General features: G+C 39.8%; 3 protein-coding genes across 5 annotated transcripts; all 3 read left to right on the forward strand.

Annotated features, from left to right (window-relative positions):
- Positions 1–1,072: 1,072 nt before the first annotated feature.
- On the forward strand, positions 1,073–4,677 carry LOC115379635 (toll-like receptor 7). 2 transcript variants are annotated; one of them, XM_030080412.1, is made up of 2 exons: positions 1,073–1,132; positions 1,452–4,677. In XM_030080412.1, exons 1-2 carry the CDS (start codon positions 1,118–1,120, stop codon positions 4,614–4,616), a joined length of 3,180 nt encoding a protein of 1,059 aa, XP_029936272.1. In that variant the 5' UTR covers positions 1,073–1,117; the 3' UTR covers positions 4,617–4,677. The 2 variants fall into 2 exon arrangements, with proteins under 2 accessions (XP_029936272.1, XP_029936273.1); XM_030080413.1 differs by having other exon boundaries at positions 1,118–1,132; positions 1,476–4,677.
- A 1,310-nt stretch (positions 4,678–5,987) lies between these two features.
- Positions 5,988–9,068, forward strand: tlr8a (toll-like receptor 8a). Its single transcript, XM_030081313.1, has 2 exons — positions 5,988–6,246; positions 6,310–9,068. Exons 1-2 carry the CDS (start codon positions 5,988–5,990, stop codon positions 8,979–8,981), a joined length of 2,931 nt encoding a protein of 976 aa, XP_029937173.1. The 3' UTR covers positions 8,982–9,068.
- Positions 9,069–10,227: 1,159 nt separating this feature from the next.
- On the forward strand, positions 10,228–11,850 carry tmsb4x (thymosin beta 4 X-linked). Of its 2 annotated transcripts, XM_030080415.1 has the most exons (4): positions 10,228–10,383; positions 11,154–11,266; positions 11,383–11,435; positions 11,555–11,850. In XM_030080415.1, the coding sequence occupies exons 2-3, from the start codon at positions 11,167–11,169 to the stop codon at positions 11,406–11,408; spliced, it is 126 nt and encodes a 41-aa protein (XP_029936275.1). In that variant the 5' UTR covers positions 10,228–10,383; positions 11,154–11,166; the 3' UTR covers positions 11,409–11,435; positions 11,555–11,850. The 2 variants fall into 2 exon arrangements, with proteins under 2 accessions (XP_029936275.1, XP_029936274.1); XM_030080414.1 differs by having other exon boundaries at positions 10,229–10,383; positions 11,383–11,850.
- Positions 11,851–26,874: the final 15,024 nt, after the last annotated feature.

The raw sequence follows: 26,874 nt of genomic DNA on the forward strand, positions 1-26,874 counted from the left end.
AAAAAAAACATTAAAAGTTTTAAAAACTATATCCTTAACTGACTGTTTGTCTCTTTGTCCTTTATTTTGGTTTTAATTTCCTACTGCACAGCCCTGAGAGTACATGAAAATCCATAGCCATCATTTCACTTTTAAGTTGTTCTCTGAGGCGAAAGTATGAAAGACTAACAGAATGGCTAGCCTGTAGAAATGTGTTCTTAAAATTGCATTATTCATACTAAAAGTTGCTTGATCAATGTTTGGCTTTATAACTATGTTTAATAATTCATTTTTTACCATTTACTTGAGCCTGTGTGATGCTTTTTGCATTAATGATGATAATGGCCTGTTTCACGTTGGGAACCGGGGAGTATGTTGAGTAGACAGGCACATGTCGCATGATGTATATGCATGTGTATAACAAACAAGTTTTTCTTCAGTTCCTCTTCACTGCAACCACAGGAACCTGACAAAACCATATGCTTTTTTTCTAAAATTACAGTACTTGTTCCAGCACTGGGCCTCTCAGTGTACAGTATGGCAAACAGACTCATGCTGTCTGGGAATAATATAAATTATCAATGTTACAGTCAGGGGATAAGCAATATATTAGAGAGAACTGATTTTCAGTTTGTGTGTACACCATGTGACTACCAGGTGGGAAAGTACAATGCTGTTGTATTACTAAACATAAACAAGGCTTTCACTTTCCCCTGTAAGCTAGCTAGAGATGAAACAGGTATAGCTCTGCCCACAGGTTGCTGGTGAACCCCATTAACTGTTGTACACCAAGAGCAAGAGACCATGGCTTATACTTGATTTATTTTCTATGAATGTATTTCTATTTTTGTTTTGCATTTCTTTGCAAATTACAGTTAAGATAAGATAAGATCAGATAAGATAAGATACGATTTTTAGACCTAATAAAAGCAAGGAGGTTTGGATGTGTGTGTGTGTGTGAGATAATAGGGAAGTGATGCTGGCGTATTGTAAACATAGTAACCCAGCCACCTGGTACTTTCGTTTTCCCACCAAATGCCCTCCCTTGCAACTGCTCATCAATGTCAGATTTCATTTAGCTCTCGATCCAACCTGACAGCAGAGCTCACTTTAGAGTTTACCAACTTTCACATGAACCATGCTCATCCACCTGGTAAGTAACAATAACCTTCACATACTGTAATGATGTATACTTAAATAGTGCATTGCATGTGTACACTGAAGTACTATTAAATATTATGTTGAGAATGGATGAAGGGGCAGTAAACTACATAGAGAAAAGGAAAATGAAAACGCCCTCATGACAGCTCACACTAGTTGCATTATGAAGTGGCATGTACAGGCATCACATGCTCAGACTGCATGTGATTCTCGATATTCATGATAGGTCTATGTCCTGTTGAACACAATGTATGAGTATTACCATTATGATATCTTAGTAATGTGACATTTACCCCACACCCTTTTGACAGAGGACAGGCTGTGTCGCCATGCAGGTGTGTGTGGCACTGCTGAGCCTGTGGTTCACCATATCGCCAGCTAGTAGGACGTACCCAAAAACCCTACCATGTGATGTTAGTGACACAAGAAATGGGAGTACTGTGAAAGTGGACTGCACTGAAAGAAGCCTCAAGGAAATACCGAGGGGCATCCCAGGAGACACTACCAATCTGACGCTTACCATCAACCATATTTCTCATTTAAACTCCACCTCCTTCCAAGGTCTGGAGAACCTTACTGAGATTGACATGAGGTGCAACTGTGTGCCCGTCAAAATTGGCCCCAAGGATCATATATGTACCAAGGGTGTGGAAATTACGGAAAATACCTTTACCAGCTTGAAGAATCTGCGAGCACTGTATCTGGACGGCAATCAGCTCAACAGCATACCAAAAGGCCTGCCTTCAAATCTGATCCTGCTCAGCTTGGAAGTGAATCACATTTATTACATTTCCAAGGAAAACCTCTCTGAGATCAGAAATGTTGAGATCCTTTACCTCGGTCAAAATTGCTATTATCGTAACCCATGCAATGTATCCTATGAAATAGAGGCAGGTGCATTTTCACAGTTTGACAATTTGACATTACTATCCGTTAAGTCAAATAACTTATCCTACATACCACCCCACTTACCCACAAGTTTGAAAGAGCTGTATCTCTATAACAATAAAATTTCAGAAGTCACTGAAAAGGATTTCCAAAACCTAACCAACTTGGAAATTCTAGATATCAGTGGAAACTGTCCCCGTTGTTACAATGCCCCATATCCTTGTATCCCATGCCCACACAATTCAGAGCTTAAAATCCACATGGCAGCTTTTAAAATGTTGACAAAACTGAGGATACTACGCATGCACAGTAACTCTTTGATAGATGTACACCGTGAATGGTTTAACAGCTTCAAAGAGCTAAAGGTACTTGATCTCTCATCAAATTTTTTAGCAAACAAGATAGCAGTCACTAAGTTCCCAAGAGCTCTGCCCAAACTGGAAGAATTGGACCTTTCATTTAACTATGAGCTTCAGAGATATCCTACAACACTGAAATTGAGCTCCTACTTCAACCACCTCAAATCCCTTAAAATTCTCAGAATAAGAGGTTTTGTGTTCCAGCAACTAACCTCACAGAGCATCCAACCCTTGACCTCCCTACCAAACCTGGAGGTTGTAGACTTGGGTACAAACTTTATTAAAATGACCAACCTCAGTATTCTGATGGAACTGAAAAGCTTCAAAATAATCAATCTGTCAGACAACAAAATATCTTCCCCCTCTGAAGGGCAACAGTTTGTTGGCTTCTCTGGTGAAGAGCCCTTGCGTGGTTCTCCGTTGTCTGGCCTTGAACAGTACCAAGGTAGTGAAGTGAAAGAAATTCATTATTTTAGATATGATGAATATGCACGTAGCTGCAAGTACAAAGATAAAGAAGTTGGAACTGTTAATTCCTTTGTAAAGAAGCAGTGCAGTAAGTTTGGGAAAACTTTGGATATAAGCAGAAATAACATATTTTTCCTTCACTCAAGATTTTTAAATCTTGGAGATCTGAGATGCCTTAATCTATCTGGAAATGCAATGAGCCAAAGTCTGAATGGCTCTGAATTTATTCATCTAACTAAATTGCAGTATCTCGACTTCTCATCAAATCGTTTGGACATGCTCTATTCATCCGCATTTCAAGAACTGAGAAATCTAGTCATCTTGGACATAAGTAACAATAACCATTATTTTGAGTCTGAGGGCTTGACTCACATGCTTAATTTCACTAGAAATTTAACAAATCTTAAGATATTGATGATGAACCATAATAAGATCTCTACTTCGACTAACACAGAGATGGAGAGTCTTTCTCTGGAGAGATTAGAGTTCAGAGATAACCGCTTAGATATGCTGTGGAGAGACGGTGACACCAGATATATTAATTATTTCAAAAAATTAGTTAATCTGAGTGTCCTAGATATTTCTCAAAATAACCTCAACTTCATTGATGAGCCGGTGTTCAGTGGTCTGCCAGACAAACTATCTGAGCTCTACATCAGAGACAATAAACTTAAGTCTTTTGCTTGGGGGAAACTACAAATTCTACAGTCTTTGCAAGTCTTAGATCTAAGTGGTAATAGCCTAACTACAGTTCCACGTGTGCTTTCTAACTGTACAACATCTATCAAGAAACTCATCTTACATAAAAACCAAATTGTAAGACTTTCCCCAGATTTCCTAAAGGATGCCTACCATTTAAAATATCTAGATATTAGTTTCAATCACATTCAATACATCAAAAAGTCTAGTTTTCCAGAGGATGTTACTAATAGAATGGACATGCTGCTCTTACACAAAAACAGATTTATGTGCACTTGTAATGCCACTTGGTTTGTCGGATGGCTCAACAGGACCACAGTTACCATCCCTAGACTGGCCACAGAAGTGACCTGTTCCGCCCCAGGGGCTCAAAGAGGTCATGCTGTTATCTCAGTCGACGTGCTGGCCTGCCAATACAACTTCCTGTCAATTGTCCTCTATACCCTGATGACTTCCCTAGTCCTCAGCTTCCTCACCCTATCCATCTCCAGCCACCTCTTCCTCTGGGACGTCTGGTACATCTACCATTTCTGCATGGCAAAGCTCAAAGGCTACAGACGCCTGTCCTCCCAGAGTGCTGCCTATGATGCCTTTGTGGTTTATGATAAGATGGATCCGGCGGTATCAGAGTGGGTGATGAAGGAATTGTGTGTTCATCTGGAGAACCACGGAGACCACCGCGTAACGTTGTGTCTGGAAGAACGAGACTGGATCCCTGGATCCCCCCTGATCGAAAACCTCTTGCAGAGCATCCAACAGAGCAAGAGGACCATGTTCATTCTCACCAACAACTACATAAAAAGTGGCAGCTTCAAGACAGCATTCTACATAGCCCACCAGAGGCTAATGGATGAAAAAAATGATGTCATTGTCTTGATCTTCTTAGAGAGAGTGCCTTGCCATTCAAAGTACCTGAGATTACGGAAGAGACTGTATAAGCGATCTGTGCTGGAGTGGCCAAAAAATCCTAAGGCCCAGCCATACTTTTGGTTCAGCCTGAGAAACGTACTGGCAATAGAGAGTCACAAACAATATAGTAATCTCTTCAAGGAGACACTCTAAAACGACACATCAAAGACTAAGCTCTGCTGGTGACAGAATGACATTTAGTTCTATCATTAATTTTAGACTGTACCGAGTATTGTATATGAACTAAAATGTGTGAATAGCTTTGCATGTAAATGTACATATATAATGTGTGTTGTGATTATCATTTGTTCAAAAGTATCAACCATCAAAGAAGAACTAATGAAAATGCACAGTCTCTCTCTTAAGCACCATCGATAATTTTAGCATTTGGTGCCAAAGGGGAAACAATGAAATTGCTAACATAATCCAAAAAAGGGAAGTGATACACATGTACTTCTCCAATTCACATACTACGTCTTACCAGGGATCCTGCTAGTTGGAACCTGTCAGATCATTTCCTTTACATTTGATTTCAGTCACAGGGGAACTTTTTTGACTGTTTTAATGCTAACAGGCACAGAGATAGGGTAAGCTTGAATGGTTGGCATGACATGCACTGACACGCAAAGCAGACCAAGATCTTTACAAAGACTTTGTTATTAAATAAATTTCATCAATTGCAACGTGGCTATCTCTTTCCAAGGTAGCCTTTCAAGGATCATAAGGAATCAATACATGTACAGTACAATGGTGAGTTTGACTGATTACAACATATTTAAATTAATATTTAAATTTAGCTTTGCTCAGTGTATTGTAGATCATAGAAAAATAGATGAATTTATTGTGTACAAAATAATACATTTTTATTGATTTTAATCCAAAAAAAAAACTTTCATTTTTGTGATGAGCAGATGTTACTGTCTTACTTAAAAAAAGCATGTACTATAATCCAAATGTGGATGTTTCAAATCTGTCTCTATTATGTTTATTTTTCATAATGCTAATGCTGAGACAGTTTACCATTAAATATTTCTTTTCATCTAACAGTTCTGGGTCCAAAAACGTTTGATTGCTCATACTGTTTAATGAAAATTTGATTTAATTTAGTTTTAGCATAGTTCTAAATACAGTGTGCTCAAAGATTTTATGGAATGATTCCATCAGATGTATTTCTACTGCTTTTCATTATTAAATCCCAATACATAATGCAATTTGTAATGTAATACTAGAACCTATTTGTATTTCTTTCAATTACAGCAAATACTTTTGTTTAGCTAAAGACTACTGCCTCCTGCTGGATGCTTCTTTTTAAGTCTAGGAGTTTTATTATTGTTATTGCCAAATACATAACATAATACAAAACTATGACATTATTTAAGTGAAAGTGAAGTTTGCCAACTTGTTTTTTTTTATTATTATTTATTTATTTTTTATTAACAGACTGCCACCAGCTGGCTGCACTTGATGCTATTGTCTCTGTGTTGCAATTGTGGGATCCAGCCTGCTGCATGCAGGCCTAGATGGATGTCACCACAGTTTCCATGTGATGTCAAAGCCAATAACGACTCTGAGGTCATATTTGACTGTAGAGGGCGACGTCTCCATGGAGTGCCTAAAGGGATAACAAGTAATGCAACTGAGCTGAACTTATCAGAAAATTACATTCAGAATATATCGGCTGATGCATTTTCTCATCTGGTTAATCTGACTTGGCTCAGTCTCAACAAGAATCATGGGCTGAAATCTATCGCTGAGGATGCTTTCAAAAATCTGACAAAACTGCATGAACTGAAACTGAGTAGCAATCTTTTGGAAAAAGTTCCCAGGAATCTCCCTCTTAGTCTGGGAATACTTGAGCTAAACAATAACAAGATTCTGTCATTGGATAAAAGGAACTTTATGGATGTAATGAACGTGACCGAACTGCGGATGTCCAAAAATTGCTATTTCTGGAATCCTTGTGGGAAATACGTAATTATTAACAGTGACAGTTTTTCAGTTCTGACCCGACTGCGAGTTCTGGAGTTGTCCTTTAACAATTTAACTCAAGTTCCAAAAGGATTACCCACATCACTGGAAACATTAGAGCTTAAATCTAACAGAATCCAAAACATTTTTGAGTATGATTTCCATGGGCTACCAAACTTAAAAACACTTAAACTGCAGGGGAACTGTCCAAGATGTGGAAATGCTCCATATCCCTGTGTTCCTTGCCCTAACATTTCTCTTAGCATCCATCCTCGTGCATTTGCCAATCTCACACAGCTGGAGTCGCTGCATTTAGGAGGGAACTCACTGAAAATTATTGAGACCACTTGGTTTGAGGGTCTGGTCAATCTTAGGAATTTGTTCCTCTCATTTAATCTATTAAAAAATGCAATTGTTGGTGAGGTGAAGTTTTTAAGCTACCTCACAAGACTAGAGAAATTGGATCTGTCATTCAATTTTGGTGAAAAAACGTACCCTCAAACAATAAATCTTTCTGGAAATTTTTCAAAGTTAGTGTCACTTAGGACTTTGCATTTAGAGGCTTTGGTCTTCCAAGAAATTACATCAGATACTCTCAAACCACTGTATGAGCTCAAAAATCTGTCTTCACTGAATTTAGGGACTAACTTTATTGTTCATTCTAATTCCACCATATTCAGAAAATTCTCCCACCTCAAAATGATATACCTAGCAGAGAATAGACTGTATCCCATTCCAGTGAACAGTACTCCTCGTCCTCACCAAGGCTGCAATCTGAAGTCAGACCTTTCTATTTCACCGTTCATAAAACCCCATCCAAAAGACTTCTCTTACGAGCTATCACACAGCCTTGTCAAACAAGAGTGCTTTGACTCTGGACGTGTGCTCATCCTCAGTTCAAATAATCTCTTTTTCATTTCTCCAATGCAGTTTGATGGCTATGGGGACATTGCATGTCTCAACCTGTCAAGAAATGGATTTTCAGCAGCGCTTAATGGAACAGAATTCTCATCACTGCCTAATTTGTTATACTTGGACCTTTCATTCAACAAGATTGATCTGGCTTATGATTATGCCTTCAAGGAATTAAAGAAACTAGAAGTACTAGACCTTAGTTACAATAACCACTATTTTAAAGCATATGGCATAACACATAATTTAAACTTTTTAAAAAATCTGCCTGTTTTAAGAGTATTAAATATGAGTTACAATTCCATTTCAACATTAACAACTAAAAAGATGTGGAGCAAATCATTGAGTGAGCTTCAGTTTTCACGCAATAATCTTGGAACTCTGTGGAAACAAAGGGATGGTTCATATGACAGGCTTTTCACAAATCTTGTTAATTTGACTATTTTAGATATATCCTTCAACCACATCAAGCACATATCTACAAGAGTTTATGAAAATTTGCCACACAGCCTCACCATACTACGCCTACGTCATAATTTACTGAGAGATTTTGACTGGTGTCAACTGGCAAAATTCAATAAGCTTAAGATTCTAGATCTAAGCTCCAATTCCTTATCTCATGTACCAGAAATAATTTCAAACTTCACTCATACTTTGACTACGCTGGATTTGAGTCATAATAATATTTTCCACTTGTCAAATGGACTTTTAAACGGTGCAAAAAGCCTTAAGACACTTTACCTTAGCTTCAACAAATTGACTACTATCAATCAATCTACCTTAACTAACAATCACATTGAAACTATATTCTTGCAGCATAACCCCTTCCATTGTACCTGTGATTTACTAGACTTTATTGTATGGATTGGTGACAATAGCAATCATGTAACGATCCCTAGACTGACCACTCAGGTGACATGTGACACACCAGAAAACAGAAGAGGTGATATCATGATATTCTTTGACATTAATGAGTGTGTAAATGACAGTATTGCATTTAAAATCTTCATTTTCTCAAGTTCCCTTATTATTATTACTATGTTTATGGCAACAGTAGCTCACTTATTTTACTGGGATGCTTCCTATGTCTTGTACTACCTGAGGGCTAAACTGAAGGGCTATCATTCGTTGCACTCATCAGAAAATGTTTATGAAGCTTTTGTAACTTATGACACCAGAGACCTACAGGTCTCAGAGTGGGTGATGGAGCACCTGCGGGTGAAACTGGAGGAGGATGAAGAGAAGCATCTGCCTCTGTGCCTGGAGGAGAGGGACTGGCCCCCTGGAGTCCCACTGATAGACAACCTCACTCAGAGCATTCAATACAGCCGCAAGACCCTGTTTGTCTTAACAGAGGCCTATGTTAAGACCGGGACTTTCAGGCTAGCAATGTACCTGGCCCACCAAAGACTTCTGGAGGAGAATGTGGATGTGATTGTGTTGTTGATGCTTGAGCCAGTGCTCCAGCACTCACACTTCCTGCGCCTGAGGAGGAGGCTGTGTGGGAAAACTGTTGTCGAGTGGCCCAGAACAGCAGCTGCAGAGCCCTGGTTCTGGCAAAATCTGAAGAATGTTATCCTAGTAGACAACCAAGTGATGTACTCAAAGATCTACTCAAAATACTTTGCCAGCAAGTAAACCAGCAGCCTTGTGAAATTGTCCAGACTTGCATACAAGCATGTGTCCTGGTATGCATACAAGGCTAAAACAGCCTGAGGCAAAGACCACTGCGGACAATCTTTAACTTTTGTAAATATTGTAGGCTATAAGTTTTCTTTGTAGACAAAAGCATCATGCTGTATTCAAGTCATTAAATCAGCTGAAGGATATCATTTCATTGTTTTTGGTGATAAGCCCAATTAACATGATGTTTATTTTCTTATGACCTGCGTGTGTGGGCTACAGTATACAAATAAACGAATTCTTTTCAAATGCTGCAAACTGTTCTTGGTTTTCATTGATACTAGACCATATTTTCAAGAGTTGCACAAGTTACACCCAAAAAGGCCAATCTATTTAAGAAGGAAGAAAAACGGTCTGTTTATTCATTTTTGAACAGTTACCTGCCATTTTACATTCTCTTTAGACTAAATTGTGGAATATAAGTTTGCTGTTATTAAAAAAAGGGAGGGGGGTGTGATATTTCAGATTCACAAAACATAAGCCTAATGCAACATACATGTCCTGAACCCAGACATACTTTAACAACTCAAGCCCCCACTGCATATTTGTATGATATTTATACCAGTGTACAGGCTCCAGCCAGCAAAATGCACCTAAAACTCTTACAATTACTTTTGGAAAAGCATTAGGACGGTCCTGGGTATTATTACTACAGTGGTTCCCAAACCAGTCATCAAGGCCCCCCTGTTCTGCAGGTTTTTGTTCCAGCTCTACTCTTGCACACCTGACCCAATTAAGGCCCATGCACCTTCAGGCACACCCTGTTCAGGTCGATCTGTTTCAACCAATCAGCATGAAGCCTTTAAATGGATCAAGTGTGAAACCTGCATGACAGGAGGTCCTTGAGGACTGGTTTGGGAACCACTGTATTACTATATGCATCCACATGGTGTCATCACTGATTCAACTTCCATATGGCACTAATGCAAGATGAGCCTGTGAAGTACTTTTTAATTTAATATCTTATGCACTATGTCACAGACATAACACTTGGAACCTGTATGATACATACATTTTCTACAAAGAGAAACAAATACCGTTGCTCTTTTAATCTAATCCACTGCAGCTGGGCCGTGGGAGTGGCTTAATCTATTTATTTATTTTGCCCATGTAAATACCAAGTCTGCACAAAATGTGATAAATCGAGCTTCTGATATTTGATTTTGATATTTCAGTGCTTTTCCATTGCACGTAATGTAAAATATGTTCAAATGCATGTTTAAAAATTGAGAGTGACGTCACGGTGTTATTTGCATACTGCGCAGTATTTATTGTTTGAGGAAGGTTCGCAGGTTACACTCCACTGCTGCGACCAGGACGCAACCTGCAACTTCTCTCTGAGTAGACGACACCTTTGGTGAGTGTATTTATTTTGCATGTTGCATTTACAAGCAGACTACATTTAAGACCGCTTATTTAAATATCACTGTCGAGAAGGCTTTTTTTATGATATGAGGTTACCACTGTTCTCGTCATCGCGTCCAGATTTGTATAGTTCAATACCAAACATTATCGGATGTTTTAATTTATGTCAAGAACCATTATAAGTCATCTTGACAATGTTGTTCATCCTTCATTTTAAAAAAATGTTGCACAATCACTTGGCAAATGGGTGCACCAAGTGACACTGCTTCGTTCTCTATAGGCCAGTGTAACGAGACAAATGCTGTGGCAATATGGCACGAAGAGACAGACTGAAAATGCTAAAATTTAATCTACCGTATGTGCCGCGTGTTGGGTGTTAACATGTGCTGAGAGAGAGAGAGAGAGAGAGAGTGAGGGGGGGCTTGCCATAATGGCTAAAGCTGTGTGTGTCTCTTGAGATGCTGCCAAACAGGGCGGTGGTTCCTCATCGTGCAGAGGGCTTGGAGAAATTCACACAAAGCTTCTCTCCAGGAGATAACTGTACTGCTGAAACACGTGCACACGCGAGCAGCATTGACCATGCACCATAGCCTTCATTTAAAACTTAAACCATCCATTTGCGTAATTGCCATATGCACACAAACTATTTTTATTTTGACCTCAATTGCTGCATGCTAAATTAGAACATGGTGGAATTAAATTAACGTTTACTCCAGGACAACTAACTTTACATTAAAAGGCTTGATTGTCTTGTCTTTCTAGAGCCCCTGCAGATATGGGTGACAAACCTGACGTTTCGGAAGTGGAGAGCTTTGACAAGTCCAAGTTGAAGAAGACTGAGACGCAAGAGAAAAACACCTTGCCCACCAAAGAGAGTGAGTACCATAATGAGGTTTAAAACACTTGCATTAAAGTCCAGAAATATCATCTCAAACTGTTCTGCATAGGCCCACAGACCTGAACCACTCATTTCGTTTTTTTTTTTCTGCAGCAATTGAACAGGAGAAGTCTGCATAATCATGGAAGACCATCCTCCTGTGCTATGTACATTCCGCAACCATTGCCTTTTTCCACATTTTCTTAAGCTGTACAAATTGTATTAGTAAAATTGGGCAAAAGCAATGATTGTACAACCTTACCCACTTCCACACACCCCTCTACAGCAAGACAAGAACTATGGAGTGGCAGTCTGTAGAAGAAATGTGGCTTGACGTCAGCATGGGTTCTTGGTCAGCTTGTTCCTGTGTCTGCAGTTCCTTCAACTCAGTGTGTCCGAGAGCAGGAGTGTGACTGAACAACTGAGGGATCTACACTTGTAAGAAAGTGTAGCCCTACCCTGGCCACTTGCAAAATGCTCACAAAGCCAACAGTTCTTTTTTTTTTTTTTTTCTTTGTATGGCTTAAATATAATGGCATGCAAAAGTTTGTTTTGATATGCAAATAAAAACTCTACATTGTGCATGTGGTGTGCGTTATTGGTTTGATACTTGCATGACTTAAATCTTAATTTATACTCATTTCCTCTGCAGTTTGTGCTTAATCTTATTTCCCCTCTAATTTCATAAGAATCACATACCTGGCACATAAGTTGACATCCTAAAATGCAACAACTCTGACTGTTAAACTAAATTAAGAAGTGTAGCTTGTGACATGTAAGCAGTTGTTTCCACTGGCACTTAGTCCTAGGGCCTATATTATTTTTTTTCTTTTTCCCTTAAGGAAAAGGGACAATTTCAGCCATTGGTCCTACTGTGGCCTAAAGACCTGTGACGATTAGGCTTGTTGGTCCCGTTGACATTTGAGTATAAATGCATGAGTCTGCATCCTACAGGTTGTGGGGAGTGGGGGGATCAACATCAGGTTTTGTTAGCCTTTGAGTAAGTTACTAGTATGGCATCAGTTGACAATGAGTGAGAGATCTGGTCTGTAGCTGCAGTTAAAATCAAGTGTTACAAGTACTTGACAATATTGTCTCTGAGACTTCATTTAGATGCTGGTGAAAATGCAGTGAGTTCCTCAAAAGGTTCCCAGTCCTTTCTACTGCAGGAAAGTTCCAGCGGTGAAAATGCAGCTTAAGTGGATGAGTAGACTTGCCTCTGTCTACTGTGCAGCCGGTGCTGGCACAGTGTGTACTCACCAACTGACCTAGAAAAGCACCCACAGCAATCCTCACAGTAACAGCTTAACAGTTTGCTCCAGTTAACAATACTCCCCTTGGAGTTGGTCTGGTAGTGGCAACACCCACTGGGGTCAAGACTAAAATACTACAGGTTTATGTAATTTGGCAAAAGTACAAATCCAGAATTCCTCAGAACCAAATCTAGGGTCTCTGTCAATATCTGGAACACTGCATGTGGCTACTGGTCCAAACTGGTCTTTCAATAGCAAAAATAAAAAAATATTGGATATAATAGGCTATACTTAGTTTATGGTTTCCTGTTTATGGTTTCCTGTCTTTTTGTACTGTTTGCCTGGGTATTCAGATCAATAATCACATGCTCACAACCCAAACCAGAATTGAACACAGTCACTGGTAACAATATATGTTAACATAAGGTCTCAAAAGAGGTGTCACAATTCTTCCAGATGAGAATATGGTATGTGGTCATTATCCTGATTGTTTTATAAGGTGTGAATGCTGTTCATGCCTTAGACAATGATGAGACAACATTCTGTCTCATCAAGCTATTAAATTTCCACTTAATCAAATCATCTGAGCATGACTAGGGGCTAGTCAAAGCAAGTGCTCCTTCCCTGGAATGACAGTTGCTTTGCTTAACTGTGATATGGAGTGGTGCAATCTGGTATAGTTAACCTAAGTCTACTCCAGAAGCCAAGCTTATCTTTGCCTCCTCTTGCCTTGTCTGGAAAAAATAGGCATTCCTGACACAACCTTACTTAAAATTGTACTAGCCTTGCAGTCCTGTTGAGGCCTGTATAATAGAGTGCAAAACTTCCTTACTTGCACCTGTACCAAGCCCTAGTACCGCATGATCAGAACAATTCCTGATTCCTCCTCAGCCTGCCTCCAGCTATATCTATTGCAAGTTCTCACAGTGAGGTGAATGAGAACACCTGTGAGAAACTCCCTGCCTGAGGAGAAGGCCCTTGATTTCTCAAATACACCTCATGTGTTGCGTCATGGTTGAGGACACTGCTGCTTCTGCTCCATAGTTCCACAGTGTCAGATACTGACTTTTGTTGCTGAGTCCAAGATGTTATGAGCAACTATGTGTTTTCCTCTGCATTGTTCCAAAATTTATGCAGCAGCAGTTCACTGTGTACTCCTCTGATAGGTTATGCTAGAAAAGAAGTGAACAGAAAACATGTATGTAGCTGTAACTGGTAACACAAAGAATGAGCACGTTTACATGCGCACCTTATTCCTGTATTAACCGGAATATTCGCAATATTCCGGTTGCACACGTGTCATGTAAACACGCACCGAACCCGATTAAAGTCATATTCCGGTTGGAGAGAATTCCGAATAAGCCCCCTGGCATATTCCTGTTCAAACCGGAATATTGGGGCATGTAACCACCTTAGTCGGAAAACTCCCCGAACCGGAATATTCAGTCACGACTGCGCATGCTCGACTCACAAGGAATCCTGTGGCGTCTTTGTTGCTATGGTTACCTGCAAGGGGAAAACGGCATGGCGAACAGCAGCAAGAGCCAGGAGACTGCAGTCCACCTTCAGCTAATGAAAGACTTAAATATCACGGAGTATATCGATGGGAGAAAACATAGAAATAGCGAAAGAAGAAGAAGAAAAAGAAGAAGAAGACGAGGAAGACGACTTCTTCGTCTGTTTTTCCGGCAGACCAGACACCTATACGCGTACTGCTGCCCCCCGCGGCTGAGTGTCGCATTACGTCAGAGAGTGGAATACGCCGAAACACGGGGGCATGCCAAGTAACATGTAAACGGAATATTCCAGTTGCCGTGGCGTAGTTACCTTAACCGGAATATTGACCCGAACCGGAATATGGTGTGCATGTAAACGTACTCCCTGAGTACGTTTACATGCACACCATATTCCGGACTGTGGCAAGTGGCCTGAAGGCTGTGCATTGTGATATACTATACAATAAGACAAAAGCAGGATAGCTTCCTAGGTGAAGGGAAAACTGCAGTTTTGAGTGCAGGATCTCTTCTGAGTAAGTTGTAGCCATGAAGCTGACATCTGTGAAGCTGTGGATTCACAACACCCATGTTACCCTGTGACTGTTACAAACAGTGAGAATATGATGTATGTGGAGAGGACAGAGAAAGGGAGGGGAGTGTGTGTGTGTGTGTGTGTGTGTGTGTGTGTGTGTGTGTGTGTGTGTGTGTGTGTGTGTAGGGAGGGGTTACATAACCGACTTCCAGGCCTGCAGTGTGTCCACAGAACACAACAGCTGTGCTGAACAACAACAATAGGCTCTGCAAAGGGAGGGGCGCAAGTTCACATATGCACTTCCCAGGCTCTATTTAATCCTAAAGTCATTTTTAGTTTGGAAAAATATCCATGTGTCATTTGACGGAAGCAACACAAAGCCACAAAATGGAAATCCCCCAAGTAGAATGTCCAGCACCACTTTGCTAGATGCATAAAGTAAATAAGCTGCAGTATAGCACATTTTTCAGCATAAGATCATTCTTTGTCGGTCAGTAATATATTCAGAGTTGGAATGTGTTACTGAGAACCCTCTATTCATTTGGCCTTTTTAATTGTCTGAATGGTGGCACAGTTACACACATCTGTGATGCCAGCCCCACTCTCGAGCCCTTATGATTCTTATGCACAGTTTAGTCACACAACAGATTCTCAGTGTCCTACAACAATACGTAAGTACAGAGGGTGAGGGGAGCACATTAGCCAATACTTCACACTGCAAGATGTCATCGTGCAAGGCAGAGACACTACTATCCCTCCTCAGCCCACCCCAAATGCCCTCCTAGTCTACTTTTTAATAAATTTTGTCCAGCAATTAGTTGCTAAAGATTGTTCCATATCCATTGTAGTTTGCACCCCACAACTGTCATGTAGCACGCCAAAGTGTCCTTGAGCAAGATATTGCACCCCCTACCAATCGTAAGCAGTTTGTTAAAACATCAGCTATAAATGCTTAAAATGTTAATGTTCTTACTATACTGAATCATGTTGTGTCCATTCTGTAGGTTGTCAGTCTGTCCATGAAAAGGGATGCAAATGACAGGCATACTAAAGGGTGATTGTGCTGAAGTTGGCCAGTGGCACTAAGAGGCCATCTGCCAGTGTTGTGACGGGCACCATCTAGACTGAGTGTGGCTGTATGACTGCAGTTCTCTGAAGAACACAGACGGCCATGAGTCTTCCTATGGATATATAGATCAAGTGCTTTAGGGATGCAATCACAGTGTCACTGTTACAGAGAAGTAGCCTGTGTCAGTAACTACACTGCATTATTTACAATGAGTGGGAAACTAAAGTCTGATATACAGGATATTGAAAAAAATCTTCCGTATTTCCAAAGAAACACATTATGTTGATACATGGTATAAACCTACAAAATGAATATGCTGCACTATTCAGGACAACCGTGTGACAGAATCCAACCAGAGCAGGAAATTGCTGCTTATCATTTGGGAGAAACTAAAAAATATTGACTCTTTCTTTGTGAGGTAGGAACTTTGTAGCAAACTGGGTATCTATGTCTGCTAATTTGTTTTGGTGAGATAGGTACAAAAGACTTGAGATATGCTCCAGAACAGGGTGAAAATATGTAACTGATGTTATCTGTAATGCCTGGGCAAAGCAGCATGAGCTTTATGTGATGCCTGTGTGTGTTTTGAAAAATGTTTGCTACATCAATGCATCACTGTGAAATATGTCTGTTCTTGGCTAAGGACCTTGAGTGCACGTTATAGAAATAAAATTTAGCAATGAATTACATACATACCACATATACCATATATTAAACTACATCACAGTAATGTAAAAAAATTCAATTTGGATACAAGACATATTCAAAATGACTGTTTGTGCAAGTAAATGTGGTAAAATCCAATGCTCTAAAAATAGCATTTTAATAAGCACCCCTTCATATTTGTAGCAGACTCATTCATGTAACATCATACTCTAAACACCTCAGCTTCTTTGCACAGGAAATGCTGAAAGGAAACAGAGAAAGAAGGCTAAACTCATACAGGTTATTATTATTGCAAGCAAGAGGAAGTTACAGTATCTACCAGCTGCAAGCAGCAGTACAGTGAAGTACCACTCTGTGTGTGTGTGTGTGTCTTCCTCCCGTCTCATGTTCAGCTTTAAAGTTGAATACTCAGATCCATGTTTCTCATGCTCTGTTTCCATGGTAGCAGAAAGGTGCCTTTAGCTTTCAACACATTTTCTGATTAATGAAGAGACCACAGCTTTGTTTGGAGTTCAAAACCCACTGAGCTCTCATTACATGATTTCACTATGGCACATTGTTGTTAGGGCAAATAATTACTGACCATAATCACCAGTGCAAGTGATTGAGATTAATTTTAAGAATTTGCTTGTGCTTCTTTTTACCTCTTGATAGTGTGCAAGTGCAGATTTGCTATTTGGCACATTTTAATTGTTCACTGTCGGGAAGTTACATGATCATTACAGGTCTTGCCAATAACTGTGACCTCTTTTGACATCACATTTGATTTCTTTCTATCCCCTTACAGCTCTGATTTCAATAAATACTCAAAACAAAACATTAATTCTAACTGTAACATGCCCAATAATGTTGGTGTAATCTGGTTTTACTATCAGTTTCATGTGTGATTAAACTGTAATAAACATGTCATGTACTTGAACAATAATAGACAGGCTGGTTTGTGACAGCAGAGTAAGATCATACAAAGCCGCAAACAAAACACAGCAAGTGTCTCTTTATTTTTTTTCTCGCACAGTATACATGCACTCACTTGCCCAACTAATAGCAAGCTGTTGCACACCACATATCTTGGAGTACGGCCTGGTACCGAAGCTAGCCACAAATGTTTCACAATAATGAATGGGTGAGCTAATCAGATGGGAAAGACTGGTGAGAGAAATAGGACAGGGGAACTCCATTTATCTGAAAGGTCAAGTGAACTAATTTCTGCTTGACTGGTTCACAGTGCAGCTAGCGAGTCAAGAGAAGGCATGATGCTTCCCCTTAGGGAAAAGTGGGAGTGTAAGTGACAATTTACCTGCCCAAACAGGCCGATCATGTTCAGGCACATATCTGTTAAGGCACAGTGTTGCAGCTCGCACCTTTGCTGTTCTGTTTGTTTTGAACCACACAAGTCAGGAGAAGTGGAAGCATTAATGTATTACTGTGTACATGTTCATAACATGCTATGTGGTGCAGCATGTAGTTTATCATCTTGAAGTTTAACCCTCTCAAATGACAGTTTTTTTTCCTTCAACAGACAAAATGCATTGCTTAAATTCCTTAAAACACAACAACGTTTTGTAGGAGAGTTTTATGGTAGCAATGCAACAAGGAACTCTTTGGAAATTCCAGTAACTGTTTGTTTGTGTTACACAGGAGGATGTTTCTATCTTGATCTTTTTTTTTCATGGGAAAAGACAAGTTTGCACTGAGTACTCACAACACCCAAAGCTATTCTTGATTCTGCTGGCCATGTGAAAAGAGAAAACACTCTTGGCAGGTTTCCTAATACAGTTGTATGATTTGCTGTGGATGTAGCAATGTATGTTCTGTAAATCAGCCCTGGTTAAATGAATCAATGGAATCACTTGCCAGATTGTTAGATAGCAGCACGGTCACTAATTTGTTTAGTTAACTAAGGAGCATATATCTCTCAATCTCCTGCAGAGCTTTACTTTTCAGTCTGGGGAGACACATCTGTCCAGGGCCACTAATGGAAGCATAACTGGAAAAAACAAAGTGACATGAAATGAATAATTAACTCGTTTAAACTTTAATTTAGCCATCTATGCAAACCAAATGCCAATGGCACCAAAGGGGAAGTGCCTCTTGTTGTTTTGCAGTGCTGTCTGCATTTGCTTCAGTCACCTTGGGCTTTATTAATGACACTAAATGACTGCTAAACTGGCATGTATACATTTTGACATGAACCAAAAATTAACTTTGGAATATAATAGCACACATACAACATTTAATAAAATCTAAAAATCAGTGTTAACTGATCCATATGAAAAAAAAGGTTTAGTTTATTTTCACCACTGGGCCTATGCATTTAATGTGAAGGAGATGCTGGGGAAAAGTGTTCATTCATCCATCTAGGAGTGCTCAGCTTCTTTATATTCTTAATTCAGAGTATACCGAGGAAAAGACTATTCATCATTGTCTTCATTATCATATCCATTCTGGGAAAAAAACACCCCTGCTATTGTGGCATTGGAAGGCACAAAAGATGAGGGTGTGAGCTGGCCAATCCAACGACACCCCAGATTAGTTGTCATGCAAAGATATTCCCAAACGTTAGACTTGTACAACCCTTCAGATTTGAGGCAGAGGAGACAAATACAGCACAATGAAGTTGCTGAAAAGGCAGTGGAGCCTAAACCAAAATGATTAGTTAGCAAAGATGCACTAATTGATTAATTGAGTATGAAAAGTAATGGCAAAAAAATAACATTAAACTTGAATACAAATAAAAGTTCCAAGACCAGTTTGTTAATCTTCTCAAGATAAAATAATGGATAACAAAATGATACATGCCCTAGATTTTTTTTTTTTTTTTCCCCAAACATTAGTAGGTGGCATGGTGTGCATTTATGCAAGGCAATGTATTATTGTCAATGCTAAATAAAGCTTGTTAGAAAATATTATTTGCAACCATTTTTGGGGGTTGGCAGTTATTATTGCAGAATAAAACATATCTGATTGTGCTGTGAGTTTCCAGTCTTCATTTGTAATGGTTTTTGAGGCTGAAAAATGTTCCTAAATTGATTATGTTGAAGGCTAGAGAACAGCTGCAGCAGAGTGGTAAGTGTCTTGTCACTATAGCCAGCGGTGAGATTTTGCTATGTGCGGTTATAAATGATGGATATCAACATGTTAAGACAGCCCAGAGTGAAACGTACCGAATATATTCTTTAAAGTGAGACCTGCACAGTGTACACAGTGTACTTCACATTGCCTTCTCCTGAATTGAGTCACCAGACCAGATTAGGCCATTGGAGAGCTCATCTGATTAGTTAAGCAGATGTTTCTTGGGTGCACTGAGAGAGATGCGGTGCAATGTGATTCAATGTGACATGTGCATCAAAGCTTTCATCTGGAGGAGAGTTACCCTGCTGAGAGGAGGACCTCCCCAGCTGGGAGCATGTCTGGAGTATGTCTTTGACACATTTCCAATGCCAATATCTACCCATGTGGCTTTGTGTGCACTGACAGAAATGGTCTATATCTAAAACAGCATCAATACACTTAACAATGCAGAGACCAAGGTGAGGTTTTAAGCTACCTTCTGCATGGTACATGATCACACGATCACAGTAATCCTATGTGAGAAAGAGACAGGAAGTGAGAGGGACAAGTATGAAGTGAGAGACGTGTTTTGGTTAGCATGTGCAGGAGTGACTGTCTGTGTGTAGAGGACAGACAGACAGACAGACAGACAGAGAGAGGGCGAGAGAGAGAGAGAGAAAGAGAGAGAGAGAGAGAGAGAGAGAGAGAGAGAGAGAAAATAGTAATCACATGATTTGAGACTATTTAGGCCGGTGGGTAATGACAGTGGAAATGCAAGGCTCAGTTATGGAGCCTCAAATACAGCCTTGCATGCGTTTGTCAGAAGCATTCAGGACATTATCTTTAAAATTTCCACTGACTTCTATAGCAGTGACAGAGTGACAGAGAGATTTCTATTGCAAAAGGCACAGACATGTGAACCTCGTCTTGAAATTACATGTATTTATCAAGACAGAGATTTGGTCCATGTTTGGTTAAATTCTACACAAAAAAACATGAACAGTGTGTCTTTCTCTTAACATGAGCTTGAGCAGATTGAAAATAACAACGACAGCATTGCGCAGACAGAGAAGTGTGTAAATGTGGAAATCAACTGCTGCAACCTGAGGGCTTGTCCTTAGCTCAGATGGTGGGTGAAGTGGTCCTTTCACTCTGCAAAGCAGGCAACACTGCCCCTGAGTTTGAAATTAATGCAGCATGACCTCTACAGGGACACACAGTTACTAACGTTGGCACAGTTACTGCGCCAACGGGCGAATGAATAAAGAGGTGGGACCAGAGCTTTTTTTTACATTGGTGCTTTTATCTAGCATAGCGGTCTAGCTTGTGTGTCTTATTTAGTTAAAGACCCTATGCTTACCACACAAGTTTATGTGGTTTTGGCTTTGTCATAGTCCAAGGTTAAGTCAGAGAAATGCTGTGGTCTTATACACGACAGGAAATGAAAAAGCTGACTTCCCCCTTGATATAAGACAAAGCCTCTGTATCGGTCCAGAGGTTAAAACTTAGTTGCAGCAGTGACCACTGAGCTGTGTGGTGTAATCAGACTTCTGCCTCTTGCAAAACAGGAAATATTCACTATTGTGATACTGAACCACTCTGAAAGAAAGTATCTCTGCTGAGCATACATCATCATACCAGTGTACTGTCATGCTCCTGACTAATCCTCAGAGCTCTCTTTCCCATTTATTCAGTCATTCACATAGCGCATTTACCAGCAATACACGCATAAGGTGGTACTGCTACATCACTTTTTGCATATTGTACTCTCTGTCTGTTAAAAATAATAATTAATGCATTTGAGAAATGATTTTTTAGCACATGTAAAGACCTATCCTTGAGTATATTTTGGAGAATTTCAGCTCATTCTTAAATAAATTCATTATTAGACTGAAAGCATGAAAGTTTGACATTTTTAAAGTTTTTTGAAGCCCTTATGGGAAATTGTTTCCCTATACATGAAAGGTCACCAAAAACAGATTATGACCATCGAAATTATAGCTTTCAATGATGTTGACATTATAAACTGTAATCATGCACTGATGTAAAACCTCGCTGGGTGCAATTTACAGTCACTATTTATTATCGGACCTTGTTTTTGTATTGAATTTGTCAGAACATTAGTTGTGAACAGGATGTGGTTTTAAGAGCAGCAGTGACTTACTGCTCCGAGCAAAAGTTAACCAGCAATCACAGTGTCATCTTACTTTAAAAAAAAAACTTCAGTCTGGAAAGGTTTGGTGTGTATCAGAGCAGGCTCCGTTCAGGTTGAGGCCTTCTCATTGCAGAATATGTAACCCATGTTTGTAAGCAGCTTAGAGAAAATGACTGGAGGTCAATTACAAACCTCCTTTATCCCGTGGACCCTCCATTCTCAGGGAGTAATAAAAGAAAACAAATAATAAATCTTTAGCTCCACAAGTGATGAGATATTTATGTTCTCAGGGCACTAAAATTCTTCCACAGCTCAACTGATAGAGACACACTGAACTTGCGGTGGATTCAGACAACTTGATGAAAACTGCCTGAGGAATGTGCTTAGCTGTCAGTCCTCTCTGTGCCACACCCAGATACAGCTTGTCTGCACTGGATGTATATTGTAGGGAATTTCATGCAGATCTTTTTGCAAAGATGTGCAGGTACACTCTGTTTGCATTTGGGATCACACCACAGCATCACAACAGAGTGTGTGGCTGCTAAACTCTCGTTGAACCTGAAGTGTGCTACAAAACCTTGTTATGAAATAAGGCGACTAAAGCTACACTGCTCAATGAATTAGGCCATTCAGGCTTAGTGTGAGAATAGTTTAATCTCCCTTTAATTAAAATGGATAACTACTTGGAGATGTATGTGTGTATGTTTACAGCTACAAATGGTTCTGTGGAAGCTATCAAGACAAAGCCTGGTTCAAAGTTTTTGAAGTGTAACTTCCGTCTCTGCTATTTATGATACTTTCTCTGTTCCTTTTGTCGCTGGCTGCTTCCTTTCCTTTCCATGCTGTGCACCGACACAGAGGAACCCGTGGGTGTAACACGCAACCTTCATTCAGTTGTCCTATTTATTGCTGAGCTGAATCATGCACAATTTACATTTTAAGCTCTTGAAAAAAGTTTCAGAGATGTAATGGGGCTTGCATATATTGTATGTGCATATACACACCGATAGTCCACACTACATTAATTAGTGCTGTTTCATAAGCCTTGTCTGTGGAATTTTTCAAATTTCTGACAAGTTTAGACAATGTTTCCTACCTTCTCAGCTACCTAGCGAGGTATGTTCATGCAGCAACAGCCACAAATTCCATACTAAGTAAAAACAGGAAATGAAATTCGGTTGTTTTCATTTTCACAGACTTTTGCTGATAACCAGGCAAGTCTATGATAAACAAGGAAGCCTTTTTTTAAATGTGTTATCAAGAGCCTATAATCCCTACAATAACATGGGAGCATTCAAGTTCTTGTGCATGGTCGGTGCATGGCCAAAGTTAAAACTGATATTGCAGCGTGTCTTATCCTGTTAAGCATGCACTAAAAATGAACACCGTACTGGAGTAAATTCTGCTCTCTTGCCTCTGTGACCTACAATATCTACAAAACCTTGGATACATAGATCTATAATTATACTGAACATGAACCTGCCCAGTTGAGGAGAATAAAGGTCTGGGTTTAAACTCTGACCTTTTGGGTCTCGCCATGTGAAAAGGTTAAATGTCATTTTGAGCTCTGTGATCCCCAGCAGACATGAAAGGAAAGCACAAATCAGAGCTGTTCAGAGCTGTACTTGTATCACTGTGACAAAAGGCTATCCTAACTGACACTGTCACACTTAAATGCACCTTTGATTGTGCCTTTGATGTTAGTGGCATGACCAAAAAGCACACTTCCGTGCTATACATGCATGAAGCTCTATGCCATGCAGTGTGCCTAAGAAAACCTAGATTGTGTTAGCTTCATCCCAGAACTAATGTCTGAACAAATCACGGCTTTAACTAAATTCTTAGCATGTGTCCCACCACAACGGAGAATAGAGATTGTGATAAAAAAAAAGCAATGATTAGTGAGGATGTTAGTTAATTATAAGGTTAAAGGATGTGTTGACAGATATTTCCAAAGCACAAACTCCAGTTGAAAAGGACAATGTATTTGGCCTACACACAACTTCCTTTATTTTGAGAAGTAAAGGAAGTTGTTTCACAGAGGCATGGGGTTAAATGTATTCATGTGGAAGAACGAGTGCAGGGAAGTTTTAAACTAACAACTGACAACAGATTTGGAGAGGAAATCTAAAAACCAAACTGCAATCTATTTAAATGCATCCAAATGTTTAACAGTAAACACTATGTCTAATCGCTTTACCAGAACCTGACACTGAAGAGTCTGATGTTTTTTTGAGTTTCAGGGCTCTAGTAAGAACATGCAACTGCAGGGAAGCTTGTTCAAGGCAAGTCACAAGAAAAATTTGTGGTGAGTCACTGCGTATTCAGAAGTCAGTGTTAATGCAGCAGACTAAGGCTTGTCTCCTCCTGTTGTATGGAATCTTCTAATGCTGTGCTGCAACATATTATTAAGGCAGCTGCCAGAGTTCAGTCTTATATCCACAAAGCAATACTGTTAAATCTGAGCTGTGTGGTCAGAATATGAGCAGTGTCTGGGAGTGTGACAGAACTAATAGGCCACCATAACTGTCTCTGACCAACCGAGCGCATGAATAAGTAATGGCTAGCCATACATAAACCCTCTTGAGAGATCTGGGGCTTCCTCATCAAGCCACCCGCCTAACATGGCACAACTGTGTCTGCTGCTGCATAATTAATGAGACAAGAACAGCAGGTGTCCAGCTGAGGCGACAGCCTGCAGTTGCCCTGTCACACCTGTCATGCTGCAGAGTGAAAGTGGCTGTGTGATCTCTCAGGCACCCTGATTCCCCGAGGTCTGTCTCTCTGGCTGAGTGGGCCTCATCCCCTCCTCAGAGCAGCTTGCCATTACATAATCTGTAGGCAGCAGATGTTCCAAGAGCAGCACCTGGAACTACAACATCTACTGTGTGTGATTTACAGGTGCTAGAGGTTCTGTTGGGTCACAATGAGGACAATGACATTAAATTGCAGCCATATAAAATGACAAATAAAGCCATATGCATAAGTAAGACAAGAGTTAGAGGCTTAATTTGGATGCTGAATATAGCGAAGATAAAATATACAGTAGATAGAAGACATCAAAAATCTGCCCTATAAGGCTGCTTTTATCAGTGTGGTAAACTATCATTATGACTCTCGACCATGGGTATTTCCTCTCAGATATTACATTATCATTGGCTGAATGCCTAAAATTTCAAACAAATAAAAAACCTGCACAATGCATATGAAATATTATAATCACTTAAATATTATCACTCTAATCCTCAATCATCACGAGTTATATGTAGCACTAGACTGTTAAATCTAATGGATACTCTTGTCTGAGTTGTGCATTCTCGTCCAAAATAATTTGCTAATGTTCTCAAGGTCACATCTATTATTGCAGGGGTCAGCCATACTAGTTCCCTCCCTGCAGCACTGCTAGCTTTAACTCACCTCCCCATGCTCAAATACTCATTTAAAAGACATTAAAAAGACATTTCCCCAGCATACTGTATGATTTATATAATCTGGGGTTTTGAGAGTGGCCCCACTGCAAAGTAATACATTCTTTGGTCTAAAAAGTTAGATGAACATTTTTTTTTTTTGTCTTCTGTAGCATAATAGTAGAAATCTTATTAAAAATAACAATCTTACTACATAATTCATCGCAATTTTGCTACCAATGACCTTTTCGAGCTTGACTAATGTGAGATGAACCTGGCTGAAATTCAAATTTAGTGTGTGCTCAATCTTGTGTTAATCCATCCATTACAACCCACTACAATCTCTCTGATGAGCAATTGCGCATTTTAATGGGAGCCACAGTGTTCACTGTGGTGTGCACATTGCTCATGTCATCTTCCACTCAAGGCAGGATGTGGTTGTGTACACACATCACTTTCAAAATAACTCTTCAACAGACTTGTCTCTCCTTTTATAGTCAAAGTCTTGCTCATTGCGCCAGGGGCCACAGTATGCCACACAGTGAATGAATAGATATGCCCACATGAAGAGGTGACAGACTTCCTGTAAAGGGAGCATATGCATTTTGCAGGCGTTATATACTCCAGTTAATAGAGTACATCTACCCAATATCAGCTGCATCGTCTTATCAAGTCACATCACTCACATACATGTGCAAGAGTGCACCTCATTAATGTGAGAAAGAGAACTGCAAAGAAACAGAAGTAGGCCTATAACTGAATTTCAGGAAGTGTGTAGGCACACGTCCTGAAAAAAAATAGTTAGCAGAGCTCACAGCTTAATTTTTTATAGCTGCAGTTTCAAAATCTGAGGCATGATGAAAAGAAAGCAATAAAGGCCAAGTTTATGTATAACACATGCACTTTTTATGCACATGATCTTTCTTTTCTGTTAGGGCTATGGTTATGATCCAAGGTACTCATGGACAAAATGGACAAGTGACCAATCAAGAGCCACATTTCTTTACAACAAAATGCACACTGTCATCGAGGTCAAACCTCTCTCAGCATGCACTGGACAGAATGCAGGGAAATGCACTGGACCTCAACAGTCCATCACTGGACTAACATACAGATAGGGGCACTCACACACATTGAAACCTATGGGCAATTTACAGTCCTCAGTTCGCCTGACTTGCATTTTGTTTGACTGTGGGAGGAAACACACACAAACACAGGGAGAACATGTAAAATCCACACAGGAAGGACCAGGGCCAAGATTCAAACCCAGGGCCTTGTTGCTGTGCGATGACGGTGCTAAACACAGAGACACCGCGCAGCCCCACTCTCATTCAGGATATGAAACCATGCAACTTCCTCTAGTAAACCAAAAACTTATGCAGATAGAGACCCCTGGTGACAGAGAGAGACAAAGCACACTATAAGCCAGCTCTCCTGGTAAAATTCCACTCACAAACAGCTGAGATTTCTGAGCAGGCCTAAGCAGATCACATCCTTCCACAAGCCACAACAAGCCAGATGTTCATTTAATGAAACCTCCGAAGTGATACACCTAGTCATGAAAATAGTTTTCTTCTACCTCTGTATACTACTGAATTAAAATGCTAATGCAGTCCAGATAAAGGGAAATTAACTCTTTCACCTTTGCATAATAGAAGTTATATCAAACTCCACTATATGCAACAAATACAGCAACATATGGCCTTTTGTCTGCCTCAGGCTTTATACTAGTGCTGGAGAAAATCTACTTGATCATGTCTCCCCCATGTGGAAGAAAAATGAACTGGAGAAAAATGAAAAAAAAAAAAAAAAAAACAAGAAAAAACAAAAGCTCACACCTCTCTGTATGGATCTTTAAAGAGATTTTTTTTTTTTTGTACATACGGGGTCTTAAGTTAATTTGTAATACCACTATAATCAAATACTTCAAATCCTTTTGCCAAGACCTTTACTAAAGTAAAAACTGGCTGCTGCATA

Source organism: Myripristis murdjan, chromosome 21, assembly GCF_902150065.1.
Source record: "Myripristis murdjan chromosome 21, fMyrMur1.1, whole genome shotgun sequence".
In the NCBI taxonomy this organism is placed as follows: domain Eukaryota; kingdom Metazoa; phylum Chordata; class Actinopteri; order Holocentriformes; family Holocentridae; genus Myripristis; species Myripristis murdjan.

What these genes read in the sequence shown, in the direction of transcription:
- tlr8a (XM_030081313.1), top strand. Translation starts at nt 5,988, where the DNA reads ATGTCACCACAGTTTCCATGTGATGTCAAAGCCAATAACGACTCTGAG. An exon ending in CAAAAATCTGACAAAACTGC is followed by an intron (nt 6,247 to 6,309) that starts ATGAACTGAAAC and finishes CTCTTAGTCTGG; the next exon opens with GAATACTTGAGCTAAACAAT.
- tmsb4x (XM_030080415.1), top strand. Translation starts at nt 11,167, where the DNA reads ATGGGTGACAAACCTGACGTTTCGGAAGTGGAGAGCTTTGACAAGTCC. An exon ending in CACCTTGCCCACCAAAGAGA is followed by an intron (nt 11,267 to 11,382) that starts GTGAGTACCATA and finishes TTTTTTCTGCAG; the next exon opens with CAATTGAACAGGAGAAGTCT.